At 54.6% G+C, this 13792-nt stretch overlaps 1 protein-coding gene across 1 annotated transcript in view; it reads right to left on the bottom strand.

Moving 5' to 3' along the window:
• The window catches only part of SHANK3 (SH3 and multiple ankyrin repeat domains 3), a gene marked incomplete at its 3' end in the record, with an annotated part of 257239 nt that overhangs the window by 82519 nt on the left and 160928 nt on the right, over positions 1-13792 (bottom strand). Inside the window, exon 10 of the mRNA XM_010000321.1 lies at positions 6826-6901. Within this exon, the coding sequence (XP_009998623.1) occupies positions 6826-6901 (76 nt within the window). The remainder of the gene's footprint in view (positions 1-6825; positions 6902-13792) is intronic.

Below are 13792 nucleotides of genomic sequence, written 5' to 3'. Positions count from 1 at the left end.
GCAGGAATATTTTCTACAAGTTAATCACCTGCAGTGTGACAAAGTACTTTGCTTTATTTTAATCTTGCTGCTTGCACCAAGTGCCACCTCACTCCTCTGTACTGAGATCACCATTGTTCCCTATTCCCCCTCTTGCCTACTCACCCTTCACAGATGCTGTCAAAGCTCCCTCAGGCACCTATTCCCAGAGTCAAAGACTTCCAGCCCATTTAACCTTTCCTCACATGAAGAGGGGTCTGTGCCTTGGGCCACCCTTGCTGGTTGTCTCTGAACCTTTCCTAATCCTCCTTCTTCAGGCGGGTGAACATCAACTGCGAGTCAGAGGCTGCCAAGGTGTGGATCCACAGAGAAGCAGAAGGCTATTTTTAGCAGCCTTTCTATTTCTTGCCTATTTCCTAACATCCTACACATGCCACCAGCTGCTGCCCTGCTTGCTGAGAACCATCCATGATTCCAGACCCTCTCAGAGTAAGATGTCCTACAGGAATCCATGGCCAAGCAGGTCTGGCTTCAAAGCCTCCCAGCTGGAGATACAGCCGGAGCCAGGCAGAGGTCAGCTCAGACAGATGAGCTGCTGAGTGACCAGCAGCTCTACTGGTTGTCCCCTCTTAAAAGCTCTGGCTGTGTTCCACCCATAACCTGATCCAAGGCCTCCTGCAGACACCCAGCAGAAAGAAGGACTCCTCTGACCAAGCCCCCAGCAAAGCCTGAGGTCAGAACTTGCTGTCCTTCCCACCAAGCCCTTTCTGCAGAGCTTTACCTCCAGCCCCAGCACTGGGCACAGCACCCTCTGCTGAGCTGCAAAAAGGGAGGAAAACCCAACCCCTAGCTCTGCTGCACCTGGTAAATAACTTTGGGCAGACTATTTGTGCAGGACCTGCTTTTCCAACTGCTAACTCCTTCTCCTGAATATTTTCTTAGAGAAGAGCATGAGTGGGGTCCAGCCAGCAGCTCCCATTCCAGTCTCCTCTCACCATTCACAAGCAGCTCTGAAGGCTGGAGCTGCCCAGCTCCTGCTCCTCTGCTGGCTGCAGGCACCTGCCTTCAGCTCTGACGTCCCTGCCTGGCCCTGTTCCTGGTATCAAACAGGCCACAGAGCCTCATACTACCCACTGATCCCAACATCCAAAATCCAGGCCAAGCCAGGCAGGCTGGCACGGAGCCTGGGCACAAGGTCCTGCTGGGGGGAAGCTCAGGCTTGGGGGAACTCACTTGTCACCATTTCATGTTCTCAAACCTCTCCATGATAGAGGCAAGTGGTCCCTCAAGACACCGTTCACCAAAAGATGTTACAAGACTGTTCTGAAGGCACGTTAATTTGACAAGCAGGATTATGCAGAAGCCTTTTCAAGGAGAGATTTCATTTTCTCCCTCCACGCTCTGTTGCTATAGAGATGCAGGCTGCACCAGCCGGGTGCAAATCACCTCCTTCCAACCAGTCGGGCTGCAAAACCCCCTTTCCTGCCATGCAGGGAAACAGGGACCTCTCCAGACCAGCAGCCACCACCTGCCCCAGATGTTTGCCCAAGGCTCGTTCCCAGTCTCCATGTCCAAGCACAGGACTCCTCCTGCAGGGGCACTGCCCATGCATGGCCCAGGCCCCCTCCAGGCCCCTGCTGACCCTGCTCAGAGCCTCCCCAGGCTGGCTGATCAGCCACACAGAAGGACAGAACAAGCTGATGCCATTCCCAGCTCCCTGCCTTCCGCTCACCTCCCAGAGGGGCCCTCTGGGAAGCAGAATTGGGGAAGGTTCCACCTGCCCAGCACCTTTCAGCACCAGCCCTGAGCTGCTGGGGCTGCCGAGGCAGGAACAGCCAATAAATAACCCACAGAATGGAAGGGGCTCAAGGCAGTTGTCTCAGAGCCACTCACAGCCATGGAACAACTCGAGAGATCCAGAGTCACCCTTGGTCCTGTCTGGAAGGATGGGAACCAGCTCTTGGCTCCTACATCCCCAGAGCAGCCTCAGGAGACCCGGGTGCAGGGGAGGTGCCCGGGAGGTGGAGATCACAGAATCACTGGAGTTGGAAGGGACCTCTAGAGATCATCTGGTCCAACTCGCCCACTGAAGTAGGACCCCCTAGAGCACTTTACAGAGGGCTGCATCCAGGGGGGTCTGGAATATCCAGAGATGGAGACTCCACAGGCTCCCTGGGCCGCCTGTCCCAGGGCTCTGCCACCCTCGCCACGCAGAACTTTTTCCTCATATTTCAGTGGAACTTCCCATGTTCCAACTTGTACCTGTTGCCCCTCATTCTCACACTGGGAACTACTGAGAAGAGCCTGTCTCTCACACAGGCACATACACTGGGATCCATGGGGAGCAGGAGCTACAGCCACGAGGGGTGAGCCCAGAGCAGGGAAGGAGCTGCGGGCACACACGGGTACGGCTCTCGTGTGCCTCTGGGAAGGGAGAGCTGATGAGCTGCTGGGGCAGCCCCAGCCATCTCCAGGGGGTTCTACCCTTCACTCACATCACTGGTGGGCTCCCTCTGTCTGTCTGAACACACGGGGATCAAGTGTTCCAGGGGAGAGAGGGCTGTTGGACACCTCCCTGCCACCTGCAGCTGCCCCAGGGGAGGCTGTGCAGGAGACAGCGACTCTTGGAGGCACAGAGGGATGGGACAAGAGGCAACAGACACAAACTGAAGCACAAGAAATGATCATGAGAGACCATTTTTCACCCTGGAAACAAAGCCTGGCCCAAAGGGGTTGTGTGACTTCCAACCCTGGACACATGCAAAGCAACCTGATCTAGCTGGTCCTGCTCTGGGCAACCAGGTGTGCTAGGAACCTTCAGACATCCCTTCCAACCTAAACTATTCTCTAATTCCATGCACAGATGTACTTGGCCAGTCAAAGCAGCTAAGGGCCCAGAAATCCCTGCTGAGGGACTGCATGATTTCCCTCTCTCCTAAGGGCAGGCCCATCCAGATGGCTCCTGAGTCCTCCTGCTCTAATCTCCCTCCCTGGCCAACTAATCCCTGTGATTGAATAATAAAAAATAAATCCGAAATTGTCTATTGCTCCCAATTCTTCTCCTCCCCAGCTGTGCCATGTGGAATGTGGGCTCTTAATTTTATAGAATGAATTTTGAATCACTTTAATCTCTTCCTTTAACATAGTTCATCAGAGAAGTCAATTCCCCTGTGATTGCCTCTTCCTGGTAAGAAGGAGCTCAGACTCCTCATTTGCCTTTCAGACCAGATGAGGTTTGCTGAGCCCTGTCCTGCTCCCCTCATCCTCAGAGGTCTGGGGACAGCTGTCATTGCCCCCTGGTGACCACGGGGCATCCCAGCACACCTTGACTCTGACCCTAGAGCAGCCTTGTGCTCTCTCCTTCCTTTAAGTGCAGTTGTGTTTTGAAGTGGTCCCCATGTGAGGTGGGGAACCTGTCCCAGAACAGCTCTGTGATATTGCAGTTTGGGAACCATCCCCCAGAGCCTGATGGAGGCTACAGCCTGGTCTCTTCCCACCTTCTCAGTTACACCTCTCCACATATTCATAGCTTTATTTTCACCTTACTAAGCCAAAAAAAGAGTAAATTACAGACCCCACCCCAACTGGTGATTCAGATGGGGAAGCTGCTCCCTGCTCAGGGCACCCATTCAAACCTGCAACTACTTCAAAGGCTTTTCCTGAAATCTAAAGTCACTTGTGTGTAGTTTTCTCAAGTACTTTTAAGCTGTTCCTCAAACATTGTCATTATGTTAATTTTCTCCCACATCTGAGACCTCCAGTGAAGTCAGAGATGATGGAATAAGCATCCTCCTGCAACCCATGTTGATGGATCTGCTGCAGTGATCTCAGCCCCTCAGTCAGTTAATTTCTGCTCTCAAGGAATCTATTGGCTCCAACATTTCCTATTTCTTAAAATGGGAAAAAAACCCAACCATTTCTTTTATCCTGCTTATTAAGGAGATGCTAAACCCACCCTGTGAATCCTCATCCCACACTCCTGACCACCACCCCACATCCACGAGCTACCTGCTATGGAGCCCAAGCTCCAGGTCCATCCCATGAGGCTGACCAAGGCAGCCCGGTGGCTCCAGCCCCTCTGCCCAGTCCCATGATGCCAGCCTGGACACCAATACCCTCTGCTGCTTCAGCAAGAGCCACCCTGTGACCTCCAGCAAACATAGCAGAGAAGCTTCCACTGACATGGTGCTTCTGCAGCCTACTGGGGCCTCTGGTGGGATGTCTGGCTGGTGGGGAGGCTGGTGACCCCTTCCCCTGCACAGGGAGCCTGGGGAGGCTCAGAGCAGCCTCTGAAGGAATGACCAGCACATAAACAGGCCTTCAGGAACTTCTTTCTCATTTCCAATCACCACACTGTGTTTTGACAAAGCAGGAGAAGAAGACACAGTACCTGCTGCTCAGTCTCACCATCTCCTCCAAAGCCAAGCTCAGCTCCTGCTCCATTTCAGGAGAGTGAAACACTTGAGTCACATGTCCACGGGCAAATTAACAGGGTAATGATCCATCAGAGGCTGTTAAATACAGGGACCACGGATCCCCCCTTCATAAATCCAGGCTGGCTACCCCCAGTCACCATCTTGTCCTTCATCTGTTTGGAAACCATTTCCAGGGTTAGTTCCTCCAGCACCTTCCCAGAGATCAAGATGAGACTGACCTGCCTGGACCTCCCCACAGTGCAGCCCAGGCTCCTGTTGTCCTGTTGCCAGTCCTGTGACAGGCAGGTCCCCAGACCACAGCTGGGCTCTTCAGATTCAGAAGCCAGCAAATGACTTTCCCTCCTTGGGTTTTTCCCATGGCTTTTCCAAACCTGTGTCAGTTTGTAGGACTCAGCGTGGCACTCGGCACGGAGCTGCACGGGGTCACTGTACCTCAGGAGGAGAACCTCCTCCTGTTGGCTCTTGTTTGAAGACACGTAGACATGGCACGTAGGGACATGGTTTAGTGATGGACTTGGCAGTGTCAGGTTCATGGCTGGACTCTGTGATCTTGCAGGTCTTTTCCAACCTAAATGACTCTGACATTCAGCTGCTCATGTTCTTGCATGGGAAGAGACTGGCAGGGGTCAGCTCCCCCTGGGTCACTGGTTCCATATCCCACATCCATGGACTTCTGCCAAACCCCTTCTCCTTCGTCATCATTTTCCAAGCTTGAGAGTTTCAGTCTCCCTAGTCTCACCTCTTAGGGAAGAAGTTTCACAGTTCTGGGCACCTGTTTGTTTTCCCTGACAACTTTTCAGGTATGACTTTTTAGGTCTGAAAGACCAGAGCTGCTTGCAGGTTTCACCATGTTGGTGAAGTATAGATCTACACAAATACATTCATCATTATGTTTTCTGTTTTGTTCTGTTTTCCTTTTGTAAGAATTAAAAAAATTCAATTATTGTTTCAGGTCTGGACTGGAATCAAAGCAAATCCCCAGATCTTGTTCCTGAGCAGGTCAGTCCAGCACCTTCACTGAACATGGAACTGCTGCTGCTTTTTCCCATATCCATGACTTCCTGCTTTTCTGTCTGAGTGTTCAGCTGCTGTTGGACCACCCAGTGCCACCAGTGACTCCTTTCACCACTGCTTCAGTTCTGTTTTCTGCCCCACTCTGTTTCAAATGTCTTGGTGCTAAAGAGGATGTTTCCACTGTGATGTCACAGTGACATCAGATCTTCATTCCTAACCAATTATGAAGACCTGAAAAATGTTTAATGGGCAAGGGTACCTCAGGGTGCTTCTTCTGGGGTGTGTTACCTTCTGTGTGCCAAGACAGATTCATTTCACTATTTCATTAATTATTTCATTACCTTTGAGACCAAGAGCAACCAAGGACTCCAGTGCAGCCCTTCTGGGGGCTCCCTGAAGCATTTGGCCACAGTGGGATTGGACCATGTTCACCCTCTGATTTTCTTTTTTACTTTTTTCTGAGTCATAGAAGCCTCTTCTCTTTTGCCTCACGATCAGTTAAGAACACAAACAGCCCCGAAGAAACTTGCCATGGGATTTTTGCAAATCAAAACAAACTTTGGACACTGCTTTGAGTAAGAAGTGCTCAGACCCATGGAGACAGATGTGGGATAAGCAGCTCAGTAAGCCAGAACATATTCCCTGCCTTGTTGTGAGCTCCAAGGCTTGAGGATAACTTAGTTTTTGTATCATGACTCCTCCCAGTTTGCTCCTGTCAGGCCACCAGCAGCAATGCCCACCCCTGGCTGGGGGCCCAGCAATTCCGAAGAGCCCTGAACCTCAGGCCAGCAGAGAGGGCAACCCATGGAGCAACCCCACCTTCACCCCTCCAACACAGGACCCCAGTGCCCAAAGCCTGGATCTGACCACCAGACCCATTCCCACAGCCTGGCCTCCTTCCAACGTGTCCACCAGCCACAAACCAGCCACGTCACCCCTGCTTTCACAACTGATTCCTACAGTCTGGCCCTCTTGCCCAGGGCTGGTCTCACGCTGAGCTGAGCAGGCTCCACTGCCCTGTACCAGAGCCCTGGTGCAGTCCAGGCAGCACAGGGACAACTCCTCCACACCATCCCCTGCACACCAGCATCCTCCTCTTCTCCCCTCCAGAGCAAAGCTACAACTCTGCATCTGCATCCAGTATGTTCCTCACTTCCCAGAGCTCCCAAAGAACTCAGCAGAACGTTTGTCCCCCAGCTGAGACACGAGCCAGCCTGCCCTGCAGCTTCTGTTTTAGTCACCTAAGCCTTCCCTAGAACTTCATTTAAACTGTAACTCAAATGATCAAAACAACCAGAAAAGTTTCTTTCCCATGAAATTGAACCAGCATGTTCTGCTGTGTCGGGGAGAAGAGACACTTCCTGCAGGGCCTGGCAGAGCCAGGGCTGGTGCTCACCTGTGAGAGGTGAAGTTGTCGTAGGAGCCCACAGTGTAGTGTCGGAAGAGACGCTTTGTTCTGTCTTCTCTGGTTTCTGCAAGAAAAAAGACACATCACAAAGCTGAGAGTTGAAGCGACACTTCCCTGGGCCTCCCCTTCCCCGTGCTGTGCAAACTGTGAGTCCTGCTGTCGTGCAAGCAAGTGACATCTGTGCGCAGACAGGAGCCAGTGTCACCCCCCACGTGTGCCGTGCACCCACGCCCACAAACAGCTCCTGTGAATGCAAGATCCCCTTGCTGGAAACTTCCAAACCACATCCAGTGTCATCAAGACTCCAAAGCAGAGCCCAGGGGGGCTCAGCACCACCAGGGCAAACTCGCTTCCCAGCCCAAGGCTGCAGCTGGATCCCAGGCCCTGTTCTCTCTGCACACACCAACCCCGTGCATCTCGGCGCAGAGGGACCCGTTCCCACCAAGGAGATGCCTGCAGTCCTGGTGAGCCTTCCTCCTCCCCAGGGACACCGAGTTCTCCAGGTGCACAGGAGCTGGGAGGGAGGGAAGCTGGGACCCTAGAGACGTGTCTGCTCCCTCGTGTCTCAGCCACCGCGCTGTCCCCAGCGCTTGGGCCAGTCAGGGCACTTCAGGCCCTGCCTGTCAGGTCACATCTCCCCTTAAGGTGAAACATCCCTCATTGTTCACTTGCCTGTCTCAGAAGTGTGAAAAAGCTGGAGAACCTGCCAGCCTGATTTTGGAAGCTGACAAGAAGGGAGATGGCAGGGCCCGTGGGCTGCTGCAGGAGGGCAGCCTGACGCGCGGCCACGGGGCAGGGATGCCACTGCAGACACCCAACATCTGGTCTGCAGCTCGTGGCTTAAGTGCAGACATGACAGGGAGATGGAAAAGCATTGAAGCTGCTGTTTTCCTGACAGAGAAGGGCCTTGCATCAAAGCACCAAACCTGACTTACCACATGCCCCAGGGACAGTGTGCAAGGCCCACCTGCCGGGAAAGCAGCTGGTACTTCATGTGAACCCAACGGAGCACCTTGCATCCAACCAACTCCTAGAATCACAGAATCCCAGACTGGTTTGGGTTGGAAGGGACCTTAGATCTTAGGAATAAATTCTGGGCTGTGAGGGTGGGGAGACCCTGGCCCAGGTTGCCCAGGGAAGCTGTGGCTGCCCCATCCCTGGCCGTGTTGAAGGGCAGGTTGGATGGGGCTTGGAGCAGCCTGGGCTGCTGGGAGGTGTCCCTGCCCATGCAGGGGTGGGACTGGATGGGCTTTGAGGTCCCTTCCCACCCAAACTCTTCCATGATTCTGTGATAATTTGTAAGTAAATGTATGAGCATGTGGGGTATGTGCTCAATAATTGGTTTTTAACCACAGGGCAGGTGATCCAAGCGGTGATCCCATGGGGCACAGGACATGCAGCATCCCAGAGATAACCATGGGTGCTCTGGTGATCCCCCTGGAAGGACGTGAGTGCACAAGAACTCCTATGGGCAGCAGGGACAGGAACACGGGGTGCCAGGTGAGGAACAGCCCCCCTTGCTGTGCCCAGCTCAGGAGCCTCCAGGGATGTCACCCTGCAGGAGCAGCCCCAGTCACTCGAAGTGCTGTCCCAGCCTCACACGTTTACCTAAACTGCAGGGAGATTTCTTGGAGCCTGCTGGAGCAGGGGGAGCCGATGGCTGCTTGTGGATCTTCTGATCAGGTGGTCGTCCATCGAGCCCTGTCCCTGCCATCCTGGGAGAAACTGCCTCAAAGAACCAAGGAATTAATCTTACTGGCCAAAAGACAAACTTCGCCACCGAACAGAGATGAGGGGACTGAAGAGCTGAGCCACATGCTCAGGGAGGGGAAGGAGGCAGCCTGTGGCCTGACTGTCCTCTCAGCTCCCTGCTGGGGAGCCCTGGCTCCCCTGGCAGCACACCCAGGGCAGGACACGGCCATGAGGAAGAGGAGTCCCCTGTGTTCCCAGGGAAGCCTCTGCTCCAACCCCCAGCCCCTTGCTCAGGGAACTGCAGCTGGGAATCACAGAACTGCTGGAGTTGGAAGGGGCCTCTAGAGATCATCTAGTCCAACTCTCCCACTGAAGTAGGATCTCCTAAAGCACTTCACACCAGGCTGTATCCAGGCAGGTTTTGAATATCTCCAGAGAAGGAGCTCTGGTTCTAAACCCTGTCCCCTGGCAGCAATCTGGTGGCACCACATCCTGTCCAGACAGACACCCCCTCCTCCTGTCCTGCTTCCCTGCTTGCTCCTGCCTTTGGGAAGTCGGGCTCCCCCGGCCCCTTTGCTTCCATCCCTTCTCCTTCCTCCTCTTCACCCTGCTCTGCCTCCTCCTCCTCCTCCCCTGCCTCCCTCCACGCACACATGGACACGTGCACCTCATCTGCAAACATCTCTGTGGGTTTCATTCCAGATAAAAGACCAGGGATTTGGCGATGGGAGCTGGATTTATGGGTTGTCCACAGCCCAAGGGCTCGTTCTCCTCCTGACTCCTAAATATAGCGGCGCGGTTAATGGAGCCGTCGCGGAGGCCCCGGGACCGCGGCTGATGGACGGAGAGGGGCAGGTTCCCTGGAGGCAGGTGTGCAGGGACAGGCTCTGTCTTTGGAGAAGCAGGAGCAAGAGGACACCAGGGCCCCCCGCTGTGCCCACAAGGTGGCAGGGGCTTGTCCATGCAGCAGCCCCAAAGGACAGGGAGGAACAGAGATCTGGGAACATGGAGCTCTGGGCTGGAAACCAGGAGCGCAGGGCACGGGCTGTGCCCGAGCTCCTCCCCACCCTGCCTGGGAAGAGCTTCAGTGCAGTTTGTAAAACATCTCTTTCTAGAAAGGCTGCCTAATACTTCAGGTAAAAACATAGGAATATGAACGTCCCACAGCCGGCCAAGAGCAGCCTGGACGTGCCAGAGAAGGTTCTGGGAGAGAAGCAGCTCTTAGGCAAACCCAGCAGACAGCCTGGCTGAGCCAGGGCAGAACGCCAGGAAGCCTGGGTACCATTCCATGCATCCTCCAGCACCCGCCTTGTCCCCAGCCCTTCCTCCCTCAGGCACCAGCACTGGGCTGCAAACTGAGACAGTAACTCCTTTGGAATATGAAAACATACCTCTTTGTTTCTAAAGTTTGTTGGAAGCACATTTCTAGATGCTACCTAGAATTTGTTTCTATTTAATCTCACTAAACACAATATTTACGCAACACTAGTTACTGGCAGTGAGTTCTTCTTCATCACCTATTTTTTGACCAACTGCCTCCCAAGCAGCCCAGTAACAGCAGGAGCTGCTGGAGGTGAGCAGGCAGAAGTGCCACCACCACCCAAGCCAAGGTTGGACCCTGCAGCCAAGGGGGCCCAACAAGCCCCCTCCCCACAGGCTGGGGCTGGCGCCGCAGCACAGGGGGAGGCACTGGCTCCACAGTCGCTGAGAACGAAGGTTGAAAAGAGAATCTGTCTCCTGGGTTGAAATGCCAAGAGCAGGACACACGAGTCAAAAAGGATGTTGTCTCTGCAAGAAGACTGAGGCCTGTATTTGTGCCTTCTCAAGCACATGGACACTTTGTGTGCCACTGCCCCTGAGGCTCCCAGGTGCCCTGTCTCACTGTGGGAACCCAACTTGTTTTGAGCTGCCTCATCACCCAGGGAGAGACACCACAAGGAGCTGGTGCTCTCAGTGAAGACAAGGGGTGTGTGGCCTCATCCTCTCACCACAGAGTCATAAAAGGGTTTGGGTTGGAGGGACCTTAAAGATCCCACAGTCCATGGGCAGGGACACCTCCCAGCAGCCCAGGCTGCTCCAAGCCCCATCCAACCTGCCCTTCAACCCCCCCAGGGATGGGGCAGCCACAGCTTCCCTGGGCAACCTGGGCCAGGCTCTCCCCACCCTCACAGCCCAGAATTTCTCCCTCCCATCTCAGCTCCAGCTCCCTCTGCCAGCTGGAAACCCTTCCCCCTGCTCCCATCCCTCCCTGCCCTTGTCCCAAGCCCCTCCCCCCTCCGGGGCCTCCTCTGGCCTCTCCAACAACTCCCTGTCCTTCCTGTGTTGGGGACCCCAGAGGTGGCCCCAGCCCTGCAGGGGGGTCTTAGCAGAGGGGGACAATCCCCTCCCTGGCCCTGCTGGCCATGCTGCTGGTGACAGCCCAGGACACGGGTGTTTTCTGGACCGGGATCCAAGGCTGCTCTGGGTGCCAAGGCAGAGCTGAGCTGCTCTGTGGGCACAGCCAGCACTGGGACCACAGCCAGAGGAACCCTCCAAGGCTGGAAGGGGCTCAGTGGGAGAGCCCTCGTGGTTCAGGACATCTGAGAACCTGTGTCTGAGCCCCGGAGGCAGCGAGACCCTGGGCCCTGCAGCCCCTGCCCTGCTGCCCACCTGGCCCAGCAGGACACTCTGCCCAGCCTGGATCCCACCCACGCGTCACACACCGCGCTCCAGCACCTGACTCGGGGTGGGCTGACGAGCAGATGCCACCACAATTAAAGCCTCTTCCAGGCTCCGTGCCAGGCAGCAAATCTGGCTGGAGCAGCCTTGGAGTGCTGGCCATGAAGAGAAAGGGAATCATTTCAGAAGCTGAACTGAGCTGGGGAGGGAGCAGTGCCTGAGCCTGGAGAGCAGGCGGGTGCTGCTGCACCCCGAGGAGCTGCAGCAGGTAGGACACTGGAGGGCATCACCTCAGCACCAGCCATGGGCACCACTGGCCACTGTCCCTGTCCCAGCCAGGCACGGCTCTGCCTGCTGCAGTCACAAGCCTGATTTCAGGTGGAAATGAGCAGGGAAACCCTGGCATTCCAACTCTTCCCCTTCCCAAGCAGCTTCCAGGAGAATGAACTCACTCATGTCCCTGCAGCTCCTGGATCTGCTGCCTGGAAACAAAGAAAGACCCCAGAAAGTATTTCCTTAATGACTGGTGGTGTCCCTGTGTGTTACACAGGATGGTTAACCCAGGGAAGCTTTGCCCAGGACTGGTCTTTACCCTTCCAAGTTCAAATACAACTTTTCTGTGGGAGTGAACACTTTCTGAAGCCTTGCTGCATTGTTCTTACTTTCACACCACAATTTCCATGACCCAGTTGATGAAACTTTGCCCTGTGTTAAGGAACACACAGAGGAGATAATTGTATTAGTCTCTCTTGCCCTTAATTTAGGAGTTATGCTCACAATATCATGATGCTTGTTGGAGTTTTTAGCTTATCCATAACAAAAAGTGCCAATAAAATGGGAATCTACTCTGAAATAACTGTGAGTCAGAGCAGCCTCTGAGCTTCACCCTGGTGGGGCCAGGCTGGCACTCCAGGAGCTGGAGCTCAGCCCGACCACCAAACACAGCAGGGTTGGGGAGGAGAAGGGAGCAGAAGGCCTCCACAGCTGTTCCACCTGCATTTATCCAAATTTCTGCAACAAAGGTGTTTCCAGAGGCACCATCCAGGCAGCTGAGCTGTTTCTGATGGAGACCGAAGCCCTCAGAGGGAATTCTGTCCAACCTGGCCCTGCTCCACCACAGGCTGGGGTGCTTGGGCAGGGTGCTACACACATCAGGGCAGCCCCAGCTGCAGGGGCCCCAGGCACCTTGGAGACGCTGCTCCCATGAACCCACCAGCAGGACACATCCCTCGGGAGGGGCTCATGACCCCTCTGCAGCACCAGGGCAGGGAGGACAACACCACGACCCCAGCACAGCTGTTTCCATCTGACCTGTTGTTTTGTTTGGGCTTTTGCTTTTTTTTTTTTTTTTCTGTAAATATTTATAAAACATGTCTATGAGGATCAGGAACTCCCACAGGCTGCTAGATGCCTCCAGGGAAGATTGTATGTGCCAACACTTTCCAGAGCCAAATCCCAGGGTAAGGCCTGCCAGCCCTGCACCAGCACTTCTGACCAGGGCAGGAGGGATGGGAGCAGGGGGAAGGGTTTCCAGCTGGCAGAGGGAGCTGGAGCTGAGATGGGAGGGAGAAATTCTGGGCTGTGAGGGTGGGGAGACCTTTGCCCAGGTTGCCCAGGGAAGCTGTGGCTGCCCCATCCCTGGCAGTGTTGATGGAGCAGCCTGGAATGGTGGGAGGTGTCCCTGCCCATGCAGGAGAGTTGGAGGTAAATGGTCTTTAGGGTCCCTTCCAACCCAAACCTTTCTGTGACTCCACGATCAAAGCATCCTCACTGAGACCGGTGGAACCTGCAGCAGGTGAAGCAGAGGGGAGAGGTGTTCATGCACTACAGCACTGAGGAGCCACCTGCCATGAGACCAGTAAAGCCCAGTTGGCCACTGGGCTCTGTGTGGGTCCAAGGAGACAGCTTCAGGAGAACGTAACAGCTCTCCCCCCAGAGAGATGAGGAGGTTATCGAGAAGACAGAGCAAAGCTCTTCACCAAGGTGTAAGGCAGGACCTACCTTCCAGATGCAACATCTCCTTTTAAACCACTGAACCTACACCAAAAGCCTTTGTGCCAAACACAACCACCTCCACAGCTGCCACCTGCAGAACTCTTCGAAGACAAAAGACCTTCCAGCACATTTGTGCTCTCATCCCTGCCCTCTGCAAACAGACCTGATGTCCCCGTGTGTCCCAGGGAGATGCTGCAGAGACCTTTCCAGCAGATGACCCAGCTCACTGGAGCACACCTGGTGCTGACTCACCCCAACCAGCTGAGCCCTTTGCCCCCACATCCCTGTGATGTGATGCATCTGCCCCCAGCGTGAAGGTGACACCAGAGAGAGGAACAGTCACACCAAGAACTGGCTGCTTCTAGTCCAGTAAGGGCTCCAGAGTCAAAAGGACCACCCTGAGGATATGACAGTGGCCAGGCCTGTGGACATTTTAATGCCCACAACCCTCAGGGCAGCCTGAAGTTCTTTCAATAAGCTGGATCTCAACCAAAACCTGTTATGTCCTTTCTAGAGGTCATCAGAGGCCAGGGATGCAGACACAGCTAATGCTGAGGGTGCCACACACAAGGTGTGTCTGGTCATCTGGCCAAAATAAAAACCAGGAATG

Source organism: Chaetura pelagica, unplaced genomic scaffold (assembly GCF_000747805.2).
Source record: "Chaetura pelagica isolate M959 unplaced genomic scaffold, ChaPel_1.0 scaffold486, whole genome shotgun sequence".
NCBI classification, from domain to species: domain Eukaryota; kingdom Metazoa; phylum Chordata; class Aves; order Apodiformes; family Apodidae; genus Chaetura; species Chaetura pelagica.
Note: the sequence above shows the minus strand (reverse complement) of the source record. Positions and strands in the feature narration are given on the sequence as shown.